A 19,889-nucleotide genomic window follows, 5' to 3' on the forward strand; every position below is an offset into this window, starting at 1 on the left:
ATAGCATAATCTATTGCCTTTATTTGGAGTTTAGTGCAATGAATTTTAACTTATCTATAGATTCATGTAATCATATTGTATACAGAAAAGTTCAGTCACTCCAAAGAACTCCTTCATTCTACTCCCCCTGCTTCTCAACTGATAACCTAATAATCATTGATCTAGTTTTTTCTTTTCAGTATTAGTTTTTGCTTTTCAAGAATGTTTTATAAATGGACTTTCTGCAGTTGTCTTCCTTTCCTCAGCCTAATGCCTTTGAGGGTAATCCAAATTGTTTTGCAGATCAATAATTCATTTTTTTAATTGATGAGCAATGTTCCATTGTATAGATGTATCAGTTTGCTTTCCATTCATCAATCGAAGGACATTTGAGTTGATTCCACTCTATATTCCACTCATATGCAATTATGCATAGAGTTGCTGCAAAAGTTTGTTTACTATCTGAGTATTGTTAGTATTTTTCATTTTAGCTATTCTAAGAGATATGTAGTGTTATCATATCACAGTTTTAATATGTATTTCATTACTGGGGTAATATTCATGTGCCTCTTTGCCATTCATGTATCTTTGACTTTGTGTCTGTTCAAATCTTTAGCCTAGTTTTAAATTGGTTTGTTTTCCTACTGTTAAATTTCTTGAGTTCTTTATTTTCTCTTATTACAAGTCCCTTGTTGGGTATATGATTTGCAATTATTTTTTGCTACTCTTTAGCTTGCTGCTTCATTCTCTTAACAGTGTCTTAAACAGAGCAAAAATTTTTCTGTTTTAATCCAGTCCAATTGATCAATTCTTTTTCTCTTATGGATTGTGATTTTGGTGACATCTCTAAGAATTTTCTGCCTAACCCTAGTTATAAAGATTTTCTCCTGTATTTTCTCCTAGAAGTTTTATAGTTGTATGTTATATTTGGATCTGTGATCTTTATTAAGTTCATTTCTATGAAGTTTGTATAGAGACTCATTTTGTTACAAATGAATGTCCGAATGTTCCAATATGATTTTGAAAAAACTATCCTTCATTGTTTTTACATATTTATAAAAAAATCAGATGGTGACATTTTTTCTGGATCTGTTTTAATTAATTAATTTAATTGGAGACTAATTACTTTACACTATTGTGGTGGGTTTTGCCATGCATCAATCTGTTTTTGAACTCTGTTTTGTCTCACTGATTTATCTACCTTTTTCTTTGCTAATACTCCATCATATTGATTACTGTAGCTTTATTGTAAGTCCTAGAATTGGGCTGTAGTATTCTGTCACCTTTATTCTTCATTTAAAATTGCTTGTTCTACTTTAGAATCAATCTATTATATGTGTAAAGTTTTGCTTGAATTTTTATTGTCGTTGGGGATAATTAAATCTTCATTATATAAAGCCTTCCAGTTCATGAACACAGTATGTCTATTCAATTCTTTTTGTTTTACTTTCTCAGCATTTTGTAGTTTTCACTATATATATCCTGTACATATTTTGTTAGAATTATACCTAAGTATTTTATTTTCTGTAACTCTCGTAAATATTTTTTAAAATTCAGTTTTCAGTTGTACATTGCTATAGAAATGCCATTGATTTCATAGGTTAATATTACAGTCTATTCACTTGCTAAACTCACCTGTGGTATCAAAATTTTGATGAGTTCCTTAGGATTTTATAGATAGACAATCATCCTTTCCACAAATAGAACAATTTTATTTTTTCTTCTCCACTGTGTGTACCTTTTACTTCTTTTCTTTGTTTACTGGCAATAAAGAGGATTTTCATTCAGTATAGTGTTGTATAGAAGTGATGAGTGTCATTGTCTTGTTCTCTATTCTTAAGAGAGGGAAGGTAAACATATTGTTAGCTGTGAGTTTTTGTGTAGGTGTCTTTTACACGTTTAAAGAAGTTCCCTTCTATTTCTGGTTTGCTTATTTTTTTTCACTGTAAGTTGATATGAATTTTGTCAAATGCTCTTTCTGCATCAGTTGGTATGATAATATGGTTTTCCTTCATTAGACTGTCAATATGATGGATTAGGTTGATTGCTTTTTAAATATTAAAGCAGCCTTACATTCCCAGGATAAGCCTTACTTGGTTATGTATTATCTTTTATATTTCTGCATTCAATTTGCTAATATGTTGAGGATTTTTCCATATATATTCATGAGCAATATTTGGTCTTTAGTTTTCTTTTTTAGTAGGATCTTTTTCTGGTTTTGTTATCAGAGTAATTTTGGCCTCATAAGGTGCTTTGAGGAGTGTTCTTTTTTCTTCTATTTTCTGGGAGAGGTTATATATAAATGAAGTTAATTTTTTCTTTAAGTGTTTCAGTTTGCCAGTGAAACCATTTGATCTTGAAGATTTCTTTTTCATAAGAAAAAAATAGGAATTCAATTTCTGTTATAATTTTAGGACAATTTAGGTAACATATTTCTTGTGTGAGTTTCATTATTTTCTAGGGTTTGAATTGGTCATTTCATCTAACTTGCTAAATATAGATGCAAAGAGTTGTACACATTTATTTTCTCATTATCCTTTTCATGTCTACTGGGTATGTAGTGATATTCTTTCTTTCATCTGGTGCTGGCAATCTGTGTCTTCTCTATTTGTCAGTCTTGCTAGAGTTTTATCAATTTATTGATGTTTTCAAAGAATAAACTTTTGTTTCATTGATTTTCTTTATTGTTTCCTATTTTCAGCATAATTATTTCTCATTTTAACTTCTTAATTTCTTTTCATTTGCATACTTTACATTTATTTTGCTCTTTTTTTTCTGGTTTCCTAAAGTAGAGGCTTCCATTATTGATTGGAGACCTCTCTTCTTTTCTAATACAAACATTTATGCTGTAAGCTTTCCTCTAAGCACTGCTTTGACTGTGTCTCACAAATTATGGTGTTGTATTTTCTCCTGGAGCTATCCTTGTCTATACTCTGGTGTACACTATGGGCTGGCTAGAGAATACTGAAGGCAAGGAGAGACGAATTTTGAATTCTGTTCATCATCCCTAATTGCTCTGCTACCGTTTACTTCCCAGAGTCCTCAGAAAGCTGTTTTATACATTTTGTTTAGATTTTATAGCTCTGTTTATTATAGTTAACAAGACAGAGTGTGTTTGCTCCATCTTATCCAGGTTCAGAATCTTCCTTAACCTTTTAAGTCCTTAAAGATTACTTTATTATTTTTCAAAGACTCAACAGTGGAGGATGGTTTGTATTTCTAATGCTCTACCCAGAGCTTTCCCGTGTGGAGTCTGGTGCTCTGAATATCCAGGGTCAGCTGTCCATTGATGAAGTTTCGGTCAGTAAATCCTATGCAAGTGTTCAGAGTTGTTTCAACTCTCAGACTGTGAGTGACACTGGACACTGCCAATCACAGACCCCTTGGTACACTCTTTCCACGACTTCCGTACTTCCACAATCTCTAATTTTTCTTCTTCTCCTGCCAAATATTCCTTTAATGTGGCTTCTTCTGAATCTTTGCTATAGACTCATGTTTCTTCTCATTCCACAAGGTAGTCTCATCATTCTGGCACTCACTTTTCCTTGAGTATGCTTATAGTTTTTCAGTATTTATCTTTAGTCCAGCACTTTCTCCTGGGTTCCAAACAAATGTAATTTCTTTCTAGATGTTTCCATTTCTATATATTGTAGGCACTACAGAATCACATTTCCCTGTCTCAATAAAGGACACCCTTATATGGTGAACTGCCAACTGGAAATAGAATTATTCTTCAATATCCACTGTTCGTTCCTTCCTACAACATTAACTCAGTTACTGAATTTATTCCTTTTTATTTTTTCATCAATTCCTATATCTTAAGGCTTCTGAAATTCACCTCTGCTTTGTCTTCCTACTGCCTGCCACCTTGTCTGGGCTATTCTATTGTCATCTAAAATATTTTACCCAGTACATTTGCACTTACTTTTGCTTCCTCCCAGTCCATTTTATTGTACAGCCAGAGTGATCTCTGAGAAATATAAATTTTACATTATCACTTCCCTCTTTAAATTTTATAAAATGTTCAATTTCCTAATGTTTCATTTTTTAAATGCTATTAAAGGTATTTTGCAATGTACCATGTTATCCTCAAAAATCACTCAGTGTCTTGGCATTAGTTTCCTATCACTGCATAACAAATTGCTATAAAATTTAGCAAATTAAAACAACACATATTTAGCATTTCTCAGTTTCTGTGAGGCAGAAATTTGGCCATGGCTTACCGGAGACTTCCGCTTCAAGGTCTCTCATTAGGCTTCAGTTAAAGTGTTGGCCTGAGCTAGGCTCCTAGGTGAAGGCTCACCTGAGGACAGATTTGCTTCCAAGCTTATAGCACCCCACTCCAGTGCTCTTGCCTGGAAAATCTCATGGACAGAGGAGCGTGGTAGGCTACAGTCCATGGGGTCGCAAAGAGTCGGACACGACTGAGCGACTTCACCTCACTCACTTTATTTACATGATTGCTGACAGGATTCAGTTCCTTAATCGCTGTTGCAACTGAGAGCCTCAGTTCTTCCTCGGATTTTGGCTAGAAGCCTCATTCTTCACGTGGACCTCTCCAACAACTTGCTTCATCAAAGTCAAAAGGAGTCTCCCAGCAGCACAGAAGTCATCTTTTTTTAGCCGAATCACAGAAAGGACATCCCATCACAAGCGAGGTCTCACTCACTCTTAATGAGCATGAATGCCAGTAGGTATGGGTCTTAGAGTCCCAAAGGAACCTTCTTTTTCTTATTTCCGCTCTTAATTTCTCTGTGCTGCTTTCTGAATTATTACCTAAACCTTTCCAACTTACCAATTCTCTATTCATTGGTGTCTAGTCTATTGTTTAACCCATGTATTGCATTTCTTCAGTTACAATATTTTTCATTTCTATGATTTTTGCTTGAATTGAAACATGCCAGTTCTCTTTGCCTCAAATCCCTTATTCTTATTTTCTTTTCTATTTGGATGTTTTAATTAACTTATTTTGAAGCCCCCTCCAATTTTCTCTTTCATTTTTTCTTTCTTAGTTAAGAATCTACCCACTTCTCCATCTTCTGACCTTCTCTCATGGCGGTAATCCCTATGTGCTTTGTAATTTTTTTAAGTCGATAAGTATGTCTTCAGTGGGACTTACCTTACTTGGAAACACATGGAAATTCCATTTATATTCAAGTTTCTAGAGACATCACTATAAGATTGATTTTTCAGTTGCTCCTAAGACCTTATAATACATACAGGCTCTAAAACATTTTCTTTCTTAATCTTCTAGGAATTACTCTTCCTTGATTTTCCTCCTTCTTCACTACCGTTCCTTCTCATTTGTCATTGTTGGCTCTATTTCATTCAGCTTCTTGACTCTAAATATTGTAATTCTACCATGAGCTCTGTCCTATATACTCTTCTCTTTTCAAGGAATCTCCAGTCACTTGGCTGGATTATCCATACTGGATGATTTACAAATATGTCTCTCTCCAACCATGAAGTATATACTTATTAAATTTCTAATTCAACATCTCCACTTTGATCTTTAATAGACATCTGAATCTTAAAATTTCCAAAATGTTTACCTGAATATAGTCATAATGTTGAAGTGAAAGAGGTGATAGAGAGGTAACATTTGAAGACAAAAAAATAAAACTTATCCCAAATACTAACTCGGTGGTCCTCAACTTCAGAGTTGGAATGTGAGAAAATTTTGATAGAAATCCAGATTTGTAAGTTACCTTTCCAAAGAGTCTGCGATATGGGGATCTGAGTCTTAATATCCCAGGTAATTTTGATGCAGGGATCTAAGCATAACACTTTGAAAAACTTTTTCTTTCCTAATGTCTTTGGTGGGGTTCCTAATAGTGATGCCAGCTTGGTTCTCATTACTCAGGGACAAGGCAGGACTGAGTCTTTTCACATTTATAACTGGATATGGCTGGGAGATTCTAGTTGTGTTTCAATTGCACTTAAAATTAGATATTTTTCATCTTTCTCTGTAGGCCTATTTTCGTACAAGAGACCTTATTAGTTGGACTCACCTATTCTATTGATATCACCTATTCTATTGATATCACATATTGTGTGTTTAGCCACTCAGTCGTGTCCAACTCTTTGTGACCCTCTGGACCATAGCCTGCCAGGCTCCTCTGTCCATGGGATTTTTCAGGCAAGAATGCTGGACTGAGTTGCCATTTCCTTCTCAGGAGCGAACCTGCATCTCCTGTGTCTTGTGCATTGCAGGTGGCTTCTTTACCCACTGAGTCATCAGGGAAGCCTGATATCATATAAAAAGAAAGACTGAAGATAAATTTCTCAGCTCTTCATTAATTTTTCCCCTTCTCATAAATCTGCATTTTCTGATCTTCTGAGCTACTTCTTTTTCTTAGTGAAACTCTTCGCCATCTCCTACCATGTTTTTTTCCCCCTTTTTTCTCTTCCCAAATCTTGCAAGGACTTCCAATCTTTTTTGCATGTTAATTTTTTAATTAACATGCCTATTTCTATAGCACTATCTTGTTAGATAGGGTTATAATCCCTCTTTTTGGTAGGAGAACAAATCCCTCAGGTGAGAAACCTAAATTCATTCAAGTGTGCAATATGCCTTTTCTGAAACAAGGGACCATCTTTAACTGAGGCATGTTTACAAAGTCAGCTAAGATAAAAATAGTATCTCCATTCTGTTTCTTAGCCTTAAGGTGACCACTCCGTTGTTGCTCTCTACAATGTCAGACTCAGTCCTCTAAAAGGGGAGGGAGGAAACTTCACCTATAGTATTGAAACACTGTAGGACAGTAGCCCCCAGCCTTTTGGCACCAGGGATCAGTTTCGTGGAAGAGAGTTTTCCATGGACAGGCCTGGTGGGGGATGGTTTGGGGATGATTCAAGTGCATTACATTTATTGTGTACTTTATTTCTGTTATTGTTACATCAGCTCTACTTTATATCATCAGATATTAGATCCTGGAGGCTGGGGACCCCTACTGTAGGACACTACTATATAATTTATTAAATCACTTTCAGTAAAATTTAAACAAACATTTGTGGTCAGAAAGTTAATATATCTCTAAAACATTTTATCACCATTCTCCATTAATAAAGCACAACAAGAATATTAACAGCGAAGGACCATATTCATTTATATATGTTCCTAATGACAGTGTCATTTCCAAATCTGAGGAATTCCTACTTCATTCAGAGAAACAAAGTTAATAGTTATTTCAAGGTCATACTGTCTAATCATCATTGTTGGTGAATTATAGTAAATTGATTTCTTTTTCTAAAAAGTTACAGTCTATTCAGCATGCTGAGGATTGAAGACATGAGGATTAGTTTCTATACTGTCTCAGAATTCACATGGAATTTAATTGTGATTGGAATGATCTAAAAGCCTAAAGGCACTGGGACCCAATAATTTCCAAACAATTACATCATGGTGAATGCAGTTGAGCTTACTGAAAAAAATAACCTGTCTTCTTATCCCTAAGTGAGAGTTGAGAGCATAATGGTAAAATAACGTTACTGAAAGTGCTGTAAATACATGCTGGTCACAGAGGCTGGATGGAAAAGAAAGCTATAAAACTAGCAATTTCTCTACTATAAATATTTGGTAAGAATTCAAGACACCCCAGAATTCTTATAAAAAGAGGGATGTCATCTTCTGGGGAGAGCATTTTTACAGCTTATTGTTGTCATAGGCATCCTGAGGGAAAATCTGTGGTGCCTAGGTCGCTAGGTACAATGTGGATGGCATTATTATGTTGTGATTTGTTCAATCTGCTTGTCATCTTATATAGAAGATCTTAAGCTTGCTTTTCTAATTGGCGTGTCACCTAGTGACACTCTTTAGACTTACATGTATATGTTATCTGTTTCTTTCTGTGGCTGATGATAAAAAGAACAAAAGAGCCATTCAAGTCAATGGATATTTGCATAACAGATGAAATAAAAGAGAATGTATTACTTTATCAGGATGGCCATATTACTAAGTAAGAAGGGAAGAATGGATATTATACAACTGGGAGTTGCTACCACAATGAGTATACTCAGACTTCTGCCGTTAGTCAGCTTCAAATAGTCTACAAGTATTAAAAATTACACACAGTTGATTATAAAACATCAGCAGGATAAAAGAAGTATGAAATAAGAATTGTATGAAATGCTATTGATTAAAGGGAGGAAAGCTTGAATATGATATAAAGGGTTGTCATTTGAGGAATAGGTAGGACATCCAGGAAGAGTTGCTCAACAAGGTGATAGAGCCGTGCATTTAGATAAAGGAGGAAATTCCTGACTAAAAGATGCTTTAGAATATCTGAAATATAGGACTTCTTCAAACTATACCCTTCTGTGTACTCAAAAGCTCTGACATGCCTCCATACCACCAAGTGTGTTCTCTTTATTGGGGATAACGGAATAGGGATGAAAATGAAGAGTAACTGATCTAAAGCCTTCACAAGTCTTAAACAGGTTAATTCTCTTTATCAGATAGTCTATTCAGCTCAGTGAAGAAGGTCTTTGATTTTTGCTTCTACTTCGTCCCCCTTTCAGGATGCCTTGCAAGAAATAATGATCACTTTTGGGCAATTCGTCAGAGGAAGAATGGGAAGCCAGCATTCATTTATCACCACTCACAAGACATTGAGAAGAGCCTGGATATAGCTCCACAAAAGATACACAAATATAACTACCATTCCTCTTCTGAAGCTCAAATAGGCAAACACCACCAAATTGTTAATTCAGCATTTCCTAAACCTGCATATGACCCATCTCTCAATCTGTTGGCCATGGCTGGTCAAGACCTTGAAGTGGAAAACCGCCCAGTCCCAGCAGCAAATGTGATTGTGGTGGTAAGTACTGCATTTGACTGATGCTGATGCTTTCCTCTGTGGTTGATGCTTTCAAACAAAGGAAGCCTAATGGTGATGAGTTGTCACTGGAGCTCAATGACTATTTACCATAGCATTTCTTATTCTCTGGGGTTTCCTTTTTGTTAACTGATTATTATCTGTTGGCTTCCTCTTGAATGTAGGCTCATTAAATAAGAAACTCTGTCTGTATCTTCTCTGCACAGCCCAATGCAAGGTGCGCAGTAGGTACTTTATAATTTGAACAAAAAAGTGTATTAGGAGGTCTTATGTTGGTTCGTATCCTGCAGTTTTGGATCGTATCCTGCACTAAGCCTCCTGCCTTCTGTGATACTTTGCTCTAAGTAGACGGAGTCTCAGTTTGTATATATAAATTGTTGTTGTTGCTTAGTCCGTAAGTCATTTCTGACTCTTTTGCGACCTTGTGGGCTGTAGCCCACCATGCTCCTCTGTCCATGGGATTTTCCAGGCAATACTGGAGTGGGTTGCTGTTTGCTTCTCCAGGGGGTCTTCCCAACTTAGGGATCAAATCTGCATCTCATGCATTGGCAGGTGGATTCCACCACTGAGCCACCAGGAAAGCCCATATATATACATAGTATTTATTAAAGATCTTCTGGTCAAGAAGTGGTAAGAAGTGAAGGGACCCTGAAAGGGAAGAAGTGATGATGAAAGAGGGGAGTTTTCTAACTGGAATAGATAAAGTGGTTGGGAAGTATTTGATGGATAATATTCCTAATATCACTAAATAACCATCACCTTTTATTAATCAAGGTGATGTAGTGGGTCCATTGTTTGCATTCTTAAGATTTATAACCTACACCAGAGGTTCCCAATTTCTGGAAGTATCATAAACTTATGCTAAGGTTGACAGAGCATTTGAACTACAGTCCCTCTCAAGTTTAAAATTACGATAGAAGGATTCACATTAAAACCACAAAGTAGTAGCTAAATGAGTGTTGATTGCATTTCTGTCTCCAAACATAACCAAATATGTTGACTTTTAAGGCAAGATGATTCAATGAAACCATGTTTGCATTTTGGCAACCTCTCTATAAGCCTAGAGAGAGAAGAAGGCAATGGCACCCCACTCCAGTACTCTTGCCTGGAAAATCCCATGGACAGAGGAGCCTGGTGGGCTGCAGTCCATGGGGTCGCTAAGAGTTGGGCACAACTGAGTGACTTCACTTTTGCTTTTCACTTTCATGCACTGGAGAAGGAAATGGCAACCCACTCCAGTGTTCTTGCCTGGAGAATCCCAGAGACAGTGGGCCCCCGTCTATGGGGTTGCACAGAGTCAGACACGACTGAAGCGACTTAGCAGCAGTAGCAGCTATAAGCCTAATGTAATGAAAATTAATAAGCTTTTTTTCCTTTTCTTTACTTTTTTATCTACCACATATGACAACTAAGTATGGAGGATCAAAAATCCATTCATTGATGTTTTCAACTAGCATGCTCTTAATATTTATTATGATCCAGCCATCATTTTGAGCATCTAGAAATACCCATCATTTGAGGTATCTACAAATGAAATGGAGTCTCTTGTTTTGGTTGGGAAATGTCTGGGAGGAATGTTGGTAACCAAAGAAAAAAAATCAGAAACTGAGAACATAATATGAGCTTTTGTTAAGAAAAAAATGTGGGTCATTTTGCTGCTTGAAAAATTCAGGCAAGGTTTCTGCATTTGCATGAGTAACAGATGTTCTGAAGGTAAAAGCCATGCACTGTGTCTATTGAGTGAAGACAAATGATGTTAGTGATGTCGCTGGATCTCTCTATGCCTGTGCTAATGCTCGGACTCGGGAGAGAGGTTTCCTCTAGTGACCATCATACACTCATCATTATCAACTCTTAAAGTCACTATGAATTACAGATCAAGAGGTTTGTTCTATCTTCTGATGTCATGTACTGTCGAGTTAATTTAATATTATGGAGGATAAAAGGCATCAATGAGGAATTCTGGCAAGTCATTTCACTTTTAGTCCATCTGTGGTTTAGAGATCCATGAAGAAGCTGTGCTTTTTCTTTGGGGTGATGATGACATGGAGGCAATAGGCAATTTTGCTGCATTAGCCTTCACTAACCTCTTTTGGTCTAGACTCTAACTATGCTGTGGCTCTGGTAGCTGGCAACAACAATGGCTAGTGCTAATGTTTCCTGTAATCCACTTACATTACTTATGCACATGGTGATTTACTAGGAAAACCAGGGAAGTAGGGTTATTTTTAAATAAATCAATAATTTTCAGCTTGCTCAAAAAGCAGAGTGTCAACATTTAATCAACTATCAGCTGGTTTGATGGTTCATTCTATACAGAAAGGAGAGTTAGGAATGGAACATATGTAGTGAAAGGGAGATATTTCAGCTGCTGAATGACTTTGGTGGAGTAATTGGTATATGTTTGCACATATGTATATGTGTGTGTGGATATATATATATATATGTACATATATAAAATATTGCAGTGATACCAAAGAATTATTTTGTGGCTTAATTTATACTAAAATGAGTAGTATCAATGAGTATTCATTTCCTGAATTGGAGAAAAGTATTGCAGCTTTTTTTGGCCAGGGTAAAAACCTACTCCCAACTTCCAAAATATACATGTAGATAACTTTTAAGACTTCCTAGCTCAGAGGAGAGATCACTTGTTTCTTTCTCTTTCACTTATTCCTGATGTCTTTAAGACCGTGAATTTTAAAATAAAAAATTTAACAAGGTTTTGAAAGTTGCATGTATCCTTCTTATTTTTCTTATTCCCAATTGTTGGCACAAAGCATTTCAGAAAACATTTGTCTCCAAATGATTTTTTTTTCCTTTTTTTCTTTCTTTTATAATCAGGAAAACCTGTAGTTTATTTATTCCAGGGAGAGGACAGCACAATTAGAATGTCTATCCTAAAGCATGCTAACTATGTTCCAGAAGCTCAATTAAGAAGCTGTTCAGATTTTTGTACAAAGAGGAAATATGAATATCCTCAAGGTCAAGGCTGTGGTAGGAGTAAAAAAAAAAAAAAAAAGTGACTCTAGCCAAACATGTGCTGAGAATTCCATCAATATACATCAGGTCACAAGGCTACCTCATTAAGAAAGAGGGAAGTCAGGGTGTGAGGGGAAATGGAAGCGTAGAAGATGCAGGCTTTTCCAGTTCAGCAAGTTCAGCGTAGATTGCCGAGTGAAGAAGGTTTTAGCTTGGGCAAAGTATGAGAAGACTGGGGAATAGGAAGGTTTTGGAATATAAAGGGTGGGGATTATTTAGTAAGGTTATGGCTTACTCCACAGAATGGATTTGAGGGAAGGAAAAGAGATAGGAGAAGGAGGACGAGAAGGGGATGAAGAGGGAAAGGGGAGGAGAGAGGACAGGAGAGGAAGAAACCGAGAGTGACAGGAAGGAAGGAGGGGAGAAAAGGAGGGAGAAAGGAGGGGAGGGAGGGAGAGGAGAAGGAGAAGATAAGCGGCAGTTCTTGGGGCAGGGGGAAGACTTTTGTGAGCACAGAAGATGATGGAGAGTCTCCAGGAGCCCAAGATGGTCTCTATGGGATTCCTAGAATCCCAAAGCTTCTTGTCTCACTCACCACTCACCCAGACCATTACCCAGACTATTGACTAAATTAAGTTACTTACTTACTTCATCCCTGAACAGTTTGTGGCCAGCTAATGAAATAAGGCACATTATCTCAAACTAAAACCATATGCCTCACCTGTAGAGCATCCCTAAAAACCCACCATCTGTTTACAAGAGGGGAGGTTACCTGATAAAAAATTGGGACACTATTAACAAGTAAAGGCAGAATGGATGCCAGAGAGCAGCTAAATGTATGAGAAAGCAGAAGACCTGGACTCCAGTTTTTTTAAGACATGATAGTGCCTTCAAGAAATAATGAGGATACGACAGCTTACAACTTGTCCTCAAGAATATGATTCTTGTACCAAAAAATATATGACTAAAGTCACACTGACAGTAGCCCAAACAAGCAACAAATACACTGATGTAGGATAAAATTAAATAAAGGTGCTTGGGCTATGTCCTAACACTCAGATTTTTTGCCTATGAGGACTATGATTTAGCGCAATCTTTTGGACCCAGGATATTTTATCCCAAGAAGGTTCTGAACTTATGAAAACCACTCTAGCCTGTATACTTCTTGATGCGTGTATGCATGCTTGGTTCCTCAGTAGTGTCCAAGTCTTTTGCAACCCCATGAACTGTAGCCTGTCAGGCTCCTCTCTCCATGGAATTCTCCAGGCAAGAATACTGGAGTGGGTTGCCATTTCCCCCGCCAGGGCATCTTCTTAACCCAGGGATCAAACCTGTGTCTCATGTCTCTTGGGTTGGCAGTTAGATTCATTACCACTAGCACCATCTGAGAAGCCCATACTTCTTGATGCTGCTGTTGCTGCTGCTAAGTCGCTTCAGTCGTGTCCGACTCTGTGTAACCCCACAGATGGAAGCCCACCAGGCTCCTCCATCCCTGGGATTCTCCAAGCAAGAATACTGGAGTGGGTTGCCATTTCCTTCTCCATACTTCTTGATAGTGACTGCTTATATGGTGGGGACCAAGATGGCTGCATTCATGCATGGGCTAAGTGATTGCAGACAGTGGAGTGATGGTCATGGTGGGCAAGCTCACAGAAGGTGGGAAGTAAATGCAGGCCTTGGGAAAATTACGAATTATTGTGTGTCAAGCATATTCAGGGTCTGATAGTAAGTACCAAGTCCAAAATATTAAATAGATGCAGACAAAAGCCTAATGCAATGTAACGTCTTCCAATGCAGTCCTGAGAACTAGTCCCAAGTTCCTAAAGAAAATGAATATAAAAAAACTCAAAGAAAAATCTCTACCATGTTTTTTTTTTTTAATGTTGAGCTTTTTTTACTTTATTTTTAACTGAGGAATAATTGCTTTACAATATTATGTTGGTTTCTGCCATACATCAACATGAATCAGACATAGATATACATATGTCCCCTCCATCTTAGCCTCCCTCCCACCGCCCACCCCATCCCACTCCTCTAGTTTGTTACAGAGCCCTGGTTTGAGTTCCTTGAGTCATACAGCATATTTTTACCATCTATTTTATTTATGGTAGTGCTGTGTTGTGCTGTGTGTGCTCAGTGGTGTCCAGCTCTTTGCAACCCCATGGACTGTAGCCTGCCAAGCTCCTTTGTCCATGGAATTTTCCAGGCAAGAATACTGGAGTGGGTTGCTATTTCCTTCTCCAGGTGATCTTCCTAGACAAGGGATCGAACCCATGTCTCCTACATTTCCTGCATTGGCAGGCAGATTCTTTACCAATGAGCCACTGGGAAGTCCAAAATGTAGTTACATATGGTTAATATATATGTTTTATATTATGTGACTTTTAATGAAATAAATTTTAAAAAATAATCGGTTGCTAGGTCTTATCCGCCTTTTCATGGATGAAACTGCAGAAGGCTTGAAATCACTGGGGACTCTCTTAGAGCGTGGGTGCCACAATCTTCAAAGCAAAATTGGAGAATCTTTTTATTATGCTATTGCTTATTATGTACTTCTACCTGTAAACTTCCAGAAAGATGACATATAAACTTCAGGAAAGGTAGCTGCATGCTAAAACCATATTACTGCAGAAATTGCATCATATATCATAAAAGGGGAAGAAACTGTGTCAATAAAGAATCTTTGAGCCTTAAAAAAAGCCCTCATGATTGGTGGCAATTTACAGGCAAAAAAATCAAAACCCTAAATCAATGTTTCTCCAAGTTATACGATTAATAAAAGGTGCTAGAGGCAAAATTCAAATTTGCCTGACTTTAAAACTCAAACATTTTCATTTTTAACAGAAGTTATTTGGTTTGCTTTGGGAAAGTACTGTAAATTTTCCTAATAGAGAATGTGACTTTATGAATTACATTTTATTTAAGCTAATGATAATGTTAATTTTTATACCTTGGAAATACATTCATTGATAGCTAGATGTTCATGTTGGAGCCAGAGGTTAAAAGGTAAAAGATCCGCTCCACAGATAATAGTATAAAATGAATTATAATGTAACATTAGATTTTAAGAAAGTCTAGTAAAAGAAATTCTGCAGTCTACTTCAGATATTTAGTTAACTTTTTACTCTTTTCTGAAACAAAAGCCTTCATATTAAACTATAAGATCTTACATAATTGCCTTTCTTTTAAAATCCCAAACATTTGCATTTTGGAAAGCTTTTTGCCTAGATTCTCCAGATATTATTGTACCCCTGCAAAATCATCTTGAAGTAGAAATCCCATTCTCGAGGTTGGCACCCTGACAGTCACAGCTGTCACCATCTGTTGCTTTTCTCCATTTCTAGCTACTAAAGCAGCAAGGAGAATGCTGGAACACATTTTGGAAATGATAGAGGTCAAGCTTAGGCAACATCTATGTGAAGTTTCAACACTGGGCCACTCAGTACATCTGTTTGTTTTGGATCATTTAGACCCAACATTAGAATGATGGGAAGTCTTACGAGAACTGATTTAATTCTCATGCTAATTGGACATTGGATATTTAGTAATGGGTTTGTTTTAACTCCAGAAGTAATATATTCTCATAGCATTTCAGAATATTTAGAAATATAGAGAAGGAAAAAAGAGGAAGTAAAAATAATCCTTAGCAGATAACAGTGTTGTCTTGATATGCGTGTCTATCTATATGATCTTTTCAATATATATGGATATAAATCTATTTTACCAAATATGCAATCAGGATATGTAAGATTTTGTCAAATTTTTTGCTTAGTTTGTATTGCATAAACTATGAAATTCCATGATATATCTTCATATTAATAACTATAAAGCATTATTTTTGTTGTTGTTGTTGTTCAGCCACTCAGTTATTTCTGTTTGCAACTCCATGGACTGCAGCATGCCAGGCTTCCCTGTCCTTCACTATCTCCTGGAGTTTACGCAACCTCTTGTCCATTGAGTTGATTATGCCATCCAATCATCTCATCCTCTGTCATCCCCTTCTCCTCCTGCCCTCAATCTTTTCCAGCATCAGGGCCTGCTAAAACTTCCATTGTGTAATAGATTTCACAGTTTTTATGTACTGATGTATATCCCCAATACATTCAGTAAGTTAAGACGAAAGGAGAAATAAATGTTGAGTATATCAAATATAGTACTTGTTTCCATTGCAACTGCCTCCTTAATAGTCTTGAGAGAATTTTGAGAGTTCATCTTAAGGGAAAGTGCTTTCTTTATGAACTCGATATATAATTGTAACATAAGATCGATTTTTTTCCACTTGGCCAAATTATGTCTTCCATAGACCTTAAATCTTAAGCAAGGGAAATATTTAAAGCAGTCAATGAAGTTAGCAGGACAAAAAAAGGATGTCCTGTTAAGAGCATATTAAAAAATATTCTGTTTCAGGACTTTTCATTGAGGAAGATGGAAAGTGCTGTGTCTCATTGTGTTGAAACCTAAAAACTCTTTTCGTCAGTCCAAAATTTTCAGTAATGTAAAAACAAATAGAATCTGCAGATGAACAAAGAGATTTATATTTTCTTTTGAGCAAATATTTACTTGTCAGGTCTCTAAGAATTGCCCTTCAGGTTACCAATTGTTAAGAATTGTGGTCTTGCACTCTCTGGGAGCGACTTAGTCCCTTTTTCTTTCTTTCTTTGTTTCTCTCTAATTATGAATGCCTATATGTCATGCTTATTTGTGTGTTTGTTTTGTTTGTTTTACTGTACAATGCTTTATTTAAAATCTAACTGCTGATGGATAATTTAACTGGGCTTTCTGGGCATCTGGCCTTGCCAGTAAATAATGAGATTGGCCCCATTTAGCAAATGAGTTCGTTCTTTCTCCATGATCCCTGTAACTCAGAGGGTAGAAGCAATTTGTTCCTTTCTCTTGTTTTAAGAAAACATGAGTTAAAAGCCTCTGGAAGGTTGTCTCCTTGAGCAACGTTATGAAGCTTCCTCATTGGTAACTTTTATCTTTAGCAACTGAGCACAGCACAGCTGCTGCTTCATTCTGTGGGTGACCACATGGCCACCAGGGAATCAATGGTCATTGTCCCCTGCCCTTTGATCCATACCCCCCACCCACCCACAAATCACATGTTTTCGTGAACCAGAACTGAAATGAAAAATCCCACTTTTTTTAAGATTTTTTTTTTTTAATGTGGACCATTTCCAAGGTTTTTATTGAATTTGTTACAATATTGCTTCTGTTGCTTATGTTCTGGTTTTTTTGGCCAAGAGGCATGTGTAATCCTAGCTCCCCAACCAAGGATTGAACCCCCTCCCCAACACACATACCTCATACTGGAAGGCAAAGTCTTAACCACTAGACCGCCAGGAAAGTCTCATAAATCCCACTTTTAACATCAAAATGCAAAGGAAAAAAATCCTCCTCTGTTACTCCTCTACTCTTCACATTCTCAGTACTCTGGTTATGACATTTCTGGCCACCATATCTGAGGAGAGGGCAGGTTTTCCATACCAAGCAATTCTGCAACACCAGCTGGGTGTCCTCCAATTTAATTCAGTTCAGACACTCTCTACTTGGAGAGAGCATCAGATCCCACAGGCTAAGGGCTTAGTCCTATAAAAGTTCAGGTGCCAATCACAAGTCCAGGTTGTTACCTGTGCTTTTGATCAACTGTCTGTGAATTGGAGTTCCTTTGAACCCTTTATTGGGTTTGATCAGTTTGCTGGAGTGGCTCACAGAGCTCAGTAGGACATTTTACTTAGCAGATTACCAGTTTATTATAAAAAGATATAACTTGTGAAAAGGCAACTGGAAAGAGGCAAAGGACAAGGAATGTGGGAAGAAATGCAGAGCTTCCCTGCCCTCTCTGGGTGCACTGTTCTCCAAGCACCAATCTCTCTGAACCCTTTTCTTTGGGATATCTGTAGAGGCTTCATTATGTAAGCATGGTTGACTAATTCATGGGCCATGGGTAATTGATTGGGCCTCCTAGCCCCTCTCCCTGCCCCAGAGGTTTGGGGATTGGACTGAAAGTCCTATCCATCTCTCCCTGAGGTTATTTCTTCTGGCAACCTGCCTTCATCTTTAGAAAGATGAGTGGTCCAAAAGTCACCTCACTAATGTAAACCCAGGTGTGGTTTATGTGAATAACAAAATATACCCATTTCACATTTATAACTTGAGTTAGTTTAGGAACTGGAGACAAAACTAAATAGAATCCTTGGGGCTGGTGCACTGGGATGACCCGGAGGGATGGTAAGGGGAGGGAGGTGGGAGCGGGGTTCAGGATGGGGAACACCTGTATGCCCGTGGCAGATTCATGTTGTCGTGTGGCAGAACCAATATAATATTGTAAAGTAATTAGCCTCCAATTAAAATAAATTTAAATTAAAAAAAAAAACTAAATTGTGTAACAAAAGATGTTTCTGCTGCTCTTATATAGGAAACTGTAAGGGTGCCAGAAACTGTGGATGAAGACCAAAATACTTATTCTTATTATAAATCACAATATCACATCACCTTAGCCATTTATCATTGCATTTTCATCTTGTACTTTATACATGTTTCCAAATTTTCTTTCTGAAGAGTGAAAGTACAACCCAGCCAGTATTCATATCCCAAGTTGCTCTTTCCTTACCTATCTGCTATACTTGGACCATATGAATCCAGAAAAATAAACCAAGAGGAAATCATCAACTTTACATCTTTCAATTTAGCCTGTGGTTTCATATGATTTAGTCATTTAACTGAAACAGTAAGTTAGCAACAGAAACTTCAATCAAATAAGAAGAAAAAGACCCAGTGTTGAGGGCTAGGACAGATGTTCACAGTTCCTAAGACTACAGGAAAGACGTGTTTGTGAGATTTGTCTGCCCTTTTTTTTCTGGAAATGGCAGTCACGCGATACAAATTCCAAGAGAGCTGGAGAGAACACTGAGATATACATCAAGATAATCATGGCTAAGAGTCTTAATCCCAGATTTCCTGGATTGTATTTATGAATGGCATTCAATTATTTTGAATATCTTGGGGTTTTGTATGTTTGTGTGTCTATAGTTCAGAAAGGCCTCTGATTTTCTCATGCTTTCATTATTGACCTAGTGAAGCTGCACAGTTTAAGAATTTGTCTATTTTTCCTGCCTGAAAACATGGCAACTAGAATTAGGTCTTTAATCAGAACAAGTTATTTTAACATGTTGGTTTATTGTGCTTTAAGCCATCAAGTTGCTTAGAGCTGGTCTGTATTTTAAATAGAAAGTTTTGAGCAATAAATGGCAAAATGTGTATGAAATGGGCCTCTGGGCAAATTCTTTGAATTTAGACTTTTGGAAATCAGCAGTCTTCTTTTTATGGGCAAATAAATGTTTCAAAATTTCTTCATGTATGACAGGTGATGGTATCATCTTTATACTTACAGGTAATTTTTAAAATTAAAAGATCAAATTAATTAAATCAAATCTATGATAAACTGGATTATGAAAAACAGCCAGTTACAGAAACCAATATATTTCTCATAACTATTATAGTATAGGTAAGCCATGGAGACAAGAGAAGAGTATGTGGTATCTAGAAGGAAATGAGAATAAGTAGGGATAACTGGATCCTCAGACATGCGAAAGGTTTGAATGAACACCTAATGCTTGCTCCTTGAAATAGTCATTCATTCAAAAAAATCACTGAGTACCTCCTATGTCCTAGGCAGTAAAGTAGGCTCTGGAGATGCAAGAGTTGACAAGGTAAACAATATCATTACAGCTGTGTAGCTCGCATTCTGATAGGAGAAAACCAATAAAAATGAGTGAGCAACTGAACATATTTCAGATGGTGATAAATGCAGTGAATAAAACAAAATGAAGTTATGTGGCAGGGAGAGAGTGGTGGGACTAGACTGGACTGGATATTCAGGGATTCTATTGTATATCCAGAAATACTTAGGGATTGGATCAAAGTATAGCTCCCAAATGGAAGCTGCAACAAAGCATAACTTTGGAGTCAACAGAATGGGGTTGGAATCCCAAATTAGGTACTTATGAATTGTATTTCCTTTGGTGACTTAACATCTCTATATTTCACTTTCCTCATCTGTAAAAAATCGATACTAACAATAGCCATCTT

General features: G+C 36.9%; 1 protein-coding gene across 1 annotated transcript in view; it reads left to right on the forward strand.

The window, feature by feature from the left end:
• PTPRR (protein tyrosine phosphatase receptor type R) overlaps window positions 1-19,889 on the forward strand; it is a 275,894-nt gene that overhangs the window by 19,042 nt on the left and 236,963 nt on the right. The window contains exon 2 of the mRNA XM_052640206.1: window positions 8,500-8,798. Coding sequence (XP_052496166.1) covers window positions 8,500-8,798 — 299 coding nt within the window. The remainder of the gene's footprint in view (window positions 1-8,499; window positions 8,799-19,889) is intronic.

The sequence above is a fragment of the Budorcas taxicolor genome, chromosome 5 (assembly GCF_023091745.1).
Source record: "Budorcas taxicolor isolate Tak-1 chromosome 5, Takin1.1, whole genome shotgun sequence".
Classification (NCBI taxonomy): domain Eukaryota; kingdom Metazoa; phylum Chordata; class Mammalia; order Artiodactyla; family Bovidae; genus Budorcas; species Budorcas taxicolor.